The following is an 8,773-nucleotide window of genomic DNA, read 5'->3' as shown; positions in this document are numbered from 1 at the left end:
GAGGCAGTTCTGAAGGCAAAAGGGGGTCCAACCCGTTACTAGCATGGGGTCCCTAATAAAGTGGCCGGTGAGTGTATAAGGCTCCATTTGAAAGCTGAATTGTTCTAGTTTCTACTTAAAACACAGCCAACATAACTCAAAAAATGTTTTTGATTTTCGTCCATGTTAAACCTCATGTTGTCCTTGGGTCAAATTGACCGTTTTCCACGATCATTGTTCTTTTTAATTCCCCAAATGAACATCATTGATTCCACCCAACGCTCTTTGCCAAGTGCACATCTCTACTTTCATTAATTTTGGGGCGTCTCATTCCATTTTATAGCATTTGAAAACAAATTGAATTGTTTTTGAAATAGTATTGAGTAAAAGTTGACATATTCAAGTATGTGATTATCCATCAACATCCATTCCTTTAATTTTAGGCTAACTAATTCTTAATTTCTGCTTTTCTAACTCAAACATTAGGTAAAATTTCTTGTAAATGAGGTTTGTTGACCATAAATAACTGTAAAACTAAAGTTAATAAGTTAGTGTGACATAGTATTGAAAATAGCAAGAAAGTGACAAACATTGAAAAATGGGACATGTAAGAAAAAGTTAAAACCATTGATAAAAGCACCAATAAAAGTGTTTTTTAATAAAAGATTTAATTTTGACGGGAAGACATGCTTTATGCTACAACACAACTAGTCTAACCTTAACCCTTGTGTTGTCCTTAGGGTCACGGCAACCGGTTCGGTTGCGTTTGACTATTTGGCAGAAAAAGCTGAGTTCATTTGCCAGGACCCCCCCACTGACAAATTATACACATACACCGTAGGCATATCCCTTTTTTTGTTGTTGATGGTGCTGTGTCGGTTTTCTTCGTCTTCGTCTTCTTCTTCTTCTTCGTGTTATTGTTGGCTTTTTGGTCCTCAGTTTAGCACGTGCTTATCGCCACACACAGCTGCCGGAGAAAGGCTGTGCGCTGGCCCCTCGGCGTGTTCTGCAACATCCTCGACGAGTTTGCCTACAATGTCTTCGTTGTGTGGCGGGAGCTCAGGCCGAAGTGGCTGCGCGGCAAGCTCAACATGAGGATGGTGTTCCTCGAGCAGCTGGGAAGGACGCTCGTCACGCTGCTCATTGAGAGGCGGGAGCGTCTCCCTCAAACGGAAGCCATGAGGGCGAAACGCGCCTTGAGCTCGGAAGACAACTCGAAGAGAGGCCGGAGACGCCGCAGGGCCGAGAGGCGCCGGCAAAAGGAAGAGGTGTGAGCTCTGTCCGAGGGACAGGGACCACCAAACGCACGCTGTCTGCGCCGGCTGCCGCAGATACATGTGCTGGAGCTGCGTGCTGGTCTATTACCCGGAATGCACAAGACTGTGAGGATCTCAGCCTGCGCCAACCACGGAAACCACTGGAAACAGCCGGCTACAACATGTCAAATCTTCTTCTATCGTCTTCAGGAAACGGGTCAGTCCCCTGACAATCTTGCTTTAATTTGCAGTTCTTTTTCCAATTTTCTTTTTTGTGTCACTGCGTTCATTATTTAACAGAAATTTGTATCCAAACTTGCAAGATTCTTTGTAATTTAACCAAAATTGCCACAGAAAATATCTAATTGCCACCTTGGTGTAAGATGTCATGATTTTATAAATGTCACACAATAAACTCACTGCCACAAATCTACCTGATGCAAACCGTGTCTTTCTACAAATTCACAATCAGATAGGGACGCTATTGGTTATCTGATTTATCTGATATCAGTGATATCAGATAATTTTACACCAAATGTCATATACATGAGACACCTCATGGTTTGATTTCCTCTTACTTGTTATTTTTCTAAATTCTACGGTGTCTATATAGCTTGTTAACCTTACAAAAATTTCCCACCCATATCACTTGATCTTTCTTAAGAGCAAGGTGGACATCTTAACGTTGATCCCACTCTTTGTTGGGTCTACACAACAGTGCTATCCAAGCAAGTCTGAAAAGCCACAATCTACAGTTTCTTAGATCCACTCACTCATATGTACATGTAAATTCAAGAGGAGATCCATACCTCCAAGGACGGCTGTGTGCTTTGGATGGGAAATAACAATAATATCAAAAAGTCCAAGAATATAAACAGTTCCATGAATCCAAAATCAGTTCTGCAGTTCAGGATTTACCAAATGAAACTAAGGTGGTTAGAAACCTCCCAGTGCTAGTTTTCTTGTTAGTCACAAGGTAGCCTATAGTCTATAAATAGTGCTGTAAATAAAACATATCACAGCAAAAATAACATGGTATCTTTCTTGATTGTTCTTTTTCCACTAGGAAAACACACATAACATTTTTAACTTCTTAAGTACTTTATATTGCTGAATCAGACAATAAATACAAATTCCACTCATGTTCTAGGCTTTTGAAACAGAAAATACATATTAAAATGTCCACAATGGTAACAACCTTTAATTTTCCCAAACAAACAGAAAACTTCAGTTTGCATTTTGTGATTACATGATAAAATAAAAAAAAGGTGTTGTATGTTAAAATGTCATTTTATGCTTTAATGCAATGCTTTTCATTATATTTAAGTCTATTAGAAACATATCCTTAAATACCTTTCCAATAATCCTTTTATTATTATGTTGTAATTAGTGTATAACAGTGGATATATCTAAAATATGAAATATATCCACTATATATTAATTTAATTTTTCTCAACTGAAAAACTTCTTGAGGTGTTTATAAATTTCTTTCATTTTGAGTCCATATATGATTGGATTAAAGAGAGGATGACACAAAATCATTTGTAAAGACATTACTAAATAAACAGTTTGGGAAAAAATTGTTTCCAGTCGAGCTAGAAGAACATCATATGTACTCAAACAGGAAAAGTTGATCAGAACCAACAGGTGGGGTAAACAGGTCTGTGCAGCTTTTCTCCTGACTTCTCTACTACTTTGATAGGTTACTATAAATATCCTGGTGTATGTAAAGAGTATAAAGAGTACAGGGAGAGGTACATATCCTACAAAAAGAATCAATCCATATATATTGTGGACTGTTGAAGGAACACAGTGGAGTTTGTGAACTGTGCTGTTGCAGATTATTCCTTTCAAGATAAAGTAACAGAGTTTTTTATAAGCACTCAGAAACAGTCCCACTGAAAACTGACAAGCAGGCATAAGCCAAGCTAAGATCAGGAGAATATTTACAGTTGTTTTTCTCATGATAGTGTAGTATTGCAGAGGTTTACATATAGAAACATATCTGTCATAGGCCATGGCTGCCAACAGGAAGTATTCTGAACCCCCTAGACTGTAACTTATAAACCATTGAAAGAGACAGGCTGAATAAGATATGATCTGTCGTTCAGATAAAAAGTCAATCAAAAGCTTTGGATAGATAGCAGTGCTGTAAAGAACAGAGTTGATTAACAAAGCTGCAATGAAAATGTACATAGGCTCATGGAGGGATTTGTTAATCCCTATGACAAACACAATAATAGAATTGCTGCAAATTACAAGAATATATGCTGTAAACATGATCACAAAATAAAGATATCTGTATTTCTGCACTTCTACATGCCCATCAAAAGTTATATATGTTTCATTAAAGTCATTATCCATTAAGATTGTCTAAAACAAAATGTTAATGAATAAAACAGGTATATTACTAGAAGTCTGATATAACCTGAGATTGTCTTATTCAGTCATCAGTACCTGACCTTGATACACACTGGTGTGGTCCGACAAACACAGAACTGGATCTGTGACCTGTTTGAGGTTTTTATCACACTGCATCCACCTCCATGGATCTCATTAATCTCTCCAATGGAAAAGCTACAAACATGTAAACAACTTCATCCGACTCTGGAGGCCTGAACTCATACATTTTGTTGAACTTTGTTTGCTCAGACTACATCACTCTGTCATATTAAGAATTGCACTCTAAGGACCTGTTTGGATCAAAGATTTTCAAAGTGATGAGTAGAAATTTGCAACTACTTGCAACGCAACGGTCTGCGATGTTCTGCAACGAGCCGGTTTACACCACTAAGACAGGACGAGGCAGTGTATCATCCTTGTAGCAATGACTCTTTTGAAGGCTTTTGCAGCTGGAGATCATTTGTTGCATCTAAATATTCATGTGCAGACCATTAGTAATGGTGAGATGCTGGCTCTCTTAAGTCACTCTCTAGCTAGCATCACCAAATAAAGTTCTGTACTTGTGGGCGCTCATTGTTAAATCAATTGACGTCCCTTACTTCCTAAAACCAGCCTCTTGAGCCTGGACCAGCTCAGTTGCAGTGACACCATGTTTCAAGTCAGTGATTAAGGATATTATTTCACCTCTGTAACCTTGCAAAAAGACATCCTGTCTCAAAAAGATGCTGAACACTAGTCCATGTATTTGGACTGTTGTAATTTCCTTATCACCAGTTAAGTCACTTAGGACTCTCCAGTTAGCTGGCTCTCTGTAAAAATCCACAATTGAATTTAAAATCCTTTTTCCCACCGACAAAGCTCTTAATGCTCAGTCCCCATACAGTCTTATAGAGCTCATAGTACCCTATCGTTCTACTAGAAGACTTAAAGTTACTTTTGATTCCTAAAGTCTCCAAAAGTACAATGGGAGTCAGAGCCTTCAGCTACCAAGCATCTCTTCCAATGAGACACTGTTTCCTCTGTCGCTTCAACTGTGTGTATTCATGTCTAATTAACACGTTACTAACTAAACCCTCTGAGCCCTGAGGCCAGTATTACAGTTTATTGTCCGTCTGGATTTATTTTATAAAAAAGCTTGTAAAACATCAACCCTGTGGTCTGCAGTTAAGATATGAGCATCATTTTTTAGGACAAACTGGGTTATTAGAATATTTGGGTTGCAGTGAGGTTACTTGCATGTTAAAAATGGTTGTAGGGCCTTAAAGTCAAATAAATAAATGAAACGGAACAAGAATCTTCCAGATATGTATTGATATCACAGACAGATAAGTAAAACCTCTAAAACACTTCTCATATGTCTTGGGAATCACACTGTGAAGAAATAATCATTATAACTCATACAGTTGACAAAATACATGTATTTTTTCAAAGAAAGTCCAGACGCTTTTGCTCTCATGACATTTACTTATGCCAATAATCAACATAATAATGTCATATTTATTGATATTACAACCACAGCAATGCTACACAAGCCAATGCGTGTCTAAATAGTGCGCTTCTTGGCCTTTTATATAGCCTATTGGTCTTTTTGTCCCTTCTGGCCTTCCATACAAGAGGGTGACGTTGTCTCCCATATATGGGCATACTGGGGCCTTAATTTCCATAAACAACAGAGAGGAAAGACGGAGCAGCAAGCTAGTGGCAGAAATGCGCCAAAACGCGATGAATTATGCACATAAAGTGGATCAATCTTGGATGTAACAGTGTGGATTTAAAGCCCAACAACCCTGAAAGAGGCTGGAAGTTCCAGGCTCAATTGAATATCACCTGAAGAGGCTAGAAAGACCCAAAAGAGACCTCCGTAACCGCTAACTCGTCAGGATTTAAACGCAACCGGTGGTCAGTCAATAGCTTTTATGGTTTAAAAAAGATTAAACTATGAATCAGAGGTGCTTTTTCACTCGTAGGCGAGTGTCTCGGTCTCAGAGGGTTAACTTCTTCCCCAAAGTCTTTGTGCTTTTTCACCTTGCAGAAGTTCTTTGCATTTTCCTCCATTTTAGTTTTGGTCTATTGTTGTCAAACTGATTTGACCCTGGTGTTGTCCGTCGGGTCAAAGGGACCTGTGCAGTTTATTTGACTTTTTGCATTGGCCGTCGGGTCCCGGGGACCCACACTTGTTTCATTTCATGTCACGTCTACTACCACAGACCTGGCCCTTTGGGTCCCGGGGAACCTGGCCCGTGTTCTATAGTATTTATTTCTCTTCTATAGCGGCATCGGCCTCCGGGTCTCTGGGACTGTATTTCACTTATACCTCAGCCTTGACCTTCGGGTCTCTGAGACCCATCCTGCATTCAATTTTATTTTATTGCTACAGGCCTTCAGGTCTCTGGGACCAGGGACAGGATGTGATTGTACTTCTCTATTGCCGCGGCATTGGCCATCAGGTCTCTGGGACGCGTCCTGCATTCAACTGTATTTTCCACTACCACAGCATCGGCCTTTGGGTGTGTGGGACCCATCCTGTATATTATTTATAGCGCGGCCTCGGCCTTTGCGTCTCATGGACCCGTCCTGTATTCGACTGTATTCCTCCACTACTGAAACACCGGCATTTGGGTCTTTTTGGAACCATCCTGCATTCGACTGTTTTCTACTACTACAGGCCTTCAGGTCTCTGGGACACTGGACAGAATGCGATTGTATTTCTCAATTACCAACGCCTCTGCCTTCGGGTCTCGGGTCCCTTCCTGCATTCAAATGTATAACTCTACTGGCGCGGTTTTGCTGAGGATGGTCAGAGACTGGCGCGACTGGTTAGCTTCTTTTCGAGGAAATTCAACCATTATAAGCTGAATTATTCAGTGATAGAGAAAGAGGCGCTGGCGCTTGTTTGGGCTTTGCAGCATTTTGAGGTCTACATTAAGGGGGGGGGCAGCTTGTGGTGTACACTGATACAATCCGCTGACGTTTTTACACTCAGTTAAATCTCCTAATCAGAGACTTATGAAGTCGTCGTTGTTTTTCTAGGCCTACGCTCTTGAGATTAGGCATATTAAAGGGGTGGACAACGTAATAGCATTTATGTTGTCACGTGCCCCTCGGCTCTAAGTTGATGTTGCCATCTTTTTTTGTCTTGTCCATCCATCCATCTTTATCCACTTATTCGGTATCGGGTCGCGAAGGCAGCAGCTCCAGCAGGGAACCCCAATCTTCCCTTTCCCGAGCCACATCAATGAGCTCCAACTGGGGGATCACAATGCGTTTCCATGCCAGATTGGAGATATAATCTCTCCACCTAGTCCTGGGTCTTCTCCGAGGCCTCGTCCCGCACCCGCTGCACTGATTCTCCTACAAATTTCCTGTTCCATGGTCCCCTCACTCGCAAAAAAGACCCCAAGGTATTTAAACTCCTTCACTTGGAGTATTAACTCATTTCCTACCTGAAGAAGGCACTCCATCGATTTCCTGCTGAGAACCATGGCCTCAGATTTAGAGGTGCTGATCCTCATCCCAGCCGCTTCACACTCGGCTGCGAACCGATCCAGTGAGTGCTGAAGGTCACAGACCGATGACAGCATCAAGACCAAATCATCTGCAAAAAGCAGCGATGAGATCCCGAGCCCACCGAACTGCAACCCCTCCCCACCCCGACTACGCCTCGATATCCTGTCCATAAATATTACAAACAGGATTGTTGACAAAGCACAGCCCTGGTGGACGCCAAACCTCACCTGGAACGAGTCCAACTCAATGCCAAAACCCGGACAAAGCTATCGCTTTGGTCATACAGATATTGGATGGCCCTGAAAAGGGACCCCCTCACTCCATACTCCCGCAGCACTTCCCACAGTGTCTCCCGGGGGACCCGGTCTTGCGCCTTCTTCAGATCCACATAACACATGTAGAATGGTTGGGAATACTCTCAGGCTCCCTCCAGGATCCTTGCGAGACTGAAGATCTGATTTGTTGATGCACGACCAAGACGGACTCCGCATTGTTCCTCTTCCATCAGAGGTTCAACTATCGGCCGAACCCTACTTTACAGCACCTTGTAATAGACTTTACCAGGGAGGCTAAGAAGTGTGATACCCCTGTGTGATACCCCTGTAATTGGCAAACCCTGTAAGCACCACCACGGTCTGCCACTAATTTGGCACTGTTCCAGACTTCCACACAATGTTAAAGAGGCGTGTCAACCAAGACCGACCCTCCAAGCCCAGAGCTTTTAGCATTTCTGGATGGATCGCATCAATCCCCGAGGCTTTACCACTGTGGAGTTGTTTGACTCCCACAGAGGACAATGCCCCATCATCCTCCGGCTCTGCCTTTACCACAAAGGACGTGTCAGCTGGATTTAGGAGTTCCTCAAAGTGTTTCTTCCTTCTTCCTCTGTTGAAGTCATCCTTACTGTTCACAGCTTGGATGATTCCTCGCTTCCCTCTCCTGAGGTTGCGAACGGTTTTTCAGAAGCACCTTGGTGCCGACCGAAAGTCCTTATCCATGTCTTCTCCAAACACCTCCCACATCCGCTGCTTTGCCTCTTTCACGGCAGAGGCTGCAGGCCTTCGGGCCTGGGTCAATGATTGATCAAATCAATCATTGACCTTTGGCCTTGGGTGCTCTGGTATGTAAACTTATGGGCATCCTTATGTTTAAACAAGGTGTTTGTTAAGACTAGCACAACAACAGACAACCACTCTGGTTCCAATCAGGGAGGCCGTTCCTCCCAATCACTCCTCTATAAGTATCTCCATCATTGCCCACATGTGTGTTGCAACCCCCCACCAGAACTATGGAGACCCCTACTGGAGCTCCGTACAGGACTCCATTTAAGGTTTCCAAAAACGTAAACAACTCCAAACTCTTGTTTGGTGCATCTGCACAAAAAACAGTCAGAGTTTCCCCCCCCTCCCATCACCCGCAGGCATAGGGAGGCAGTCTCTCGTCCATCGGGGTAAACTCCAACGCAGCGGCGCTCAGCCCGGGCCTTGTGTATCCACACACCCGCCCTGCGCCTTACACCCTGGGCAACTCAGGAGTAGGACAGAGTCCAACCTCTATCCAGGAGTATGGTTCCAGACCCGAGACTATGCGTAAAGGTAAGCCCCACCCGATCTAACTGGTAGCGCTCC

General features: G+C 42.7%; 2 protein-coding genes across 2 annotated transcripts in view; one reads left to right on the top strand and one right to left on the bottom strand.

Annotated features, from left to right (window-relative positions):
- Window positions 1-1,253, top strand: part of LOC117953163 (olfactory receptor 10J4-like) — a 2,928-nt gene extending 1,675 nt beyond the window's left edge. The window contains exons 2-3 of the mRNA XM_034885975.1: window positions 720-726; window positions 947-1,253. Of these exons, the coding sequence (XP_034741866.1) occupies window positions 720-726; window positions 947-1,253 (314 nt within the window). The remainder of the gene's footprint in view (window positions 1-719; window positions 727-946) is intronic.
- A 1,434-nt stretch (window positions 1,254-2,687) lies between these two features.
- LOC117952756 (olfactory receptor 6N2-like) lies at window positions 2,688-3,784 on the bottom strand. Its single transcript, XM_034885281.1, has one exon. It carries the CDS (start codon window positions 3,597-3,599, stop codon window positions 2,688-2,690), a length of 912 nt encoding a protein of 303 aa, XP_034741172.1. The 5' UTR covers window positions 3,600-3,784.
- Between the last annotated feature and the right edge of the window lie 4,989 nt (window positions 3,785-8,773).

Source organism: Etheostoma cragini, chromosome 11 (assembly GCF_013103735.1).
Source record: "Etheostoma cragini isolate CJK2018 chromosome 11, CSU_Ecrag_1.0, whole genome shotgun sequence".
Lineage (NCBI taxonomy): Eukaryota > Metazoa > Chordata > Actinopteri > Perciformes > Percidae > Etheostoma > Etheostoma cragini.
This window is presented reverse-complemented; position numbering and strand designations above follow the sequence as displayed.

Excerpts from the sequence above, each read along its gene's own strand:
- LOC117952756 (XM_034885281.1), bottom strand. The coding sequence starts at position 3,599 with ATGGATAATGACTTTAATGAAACATATATAACTTTTGATGGGCATGTA.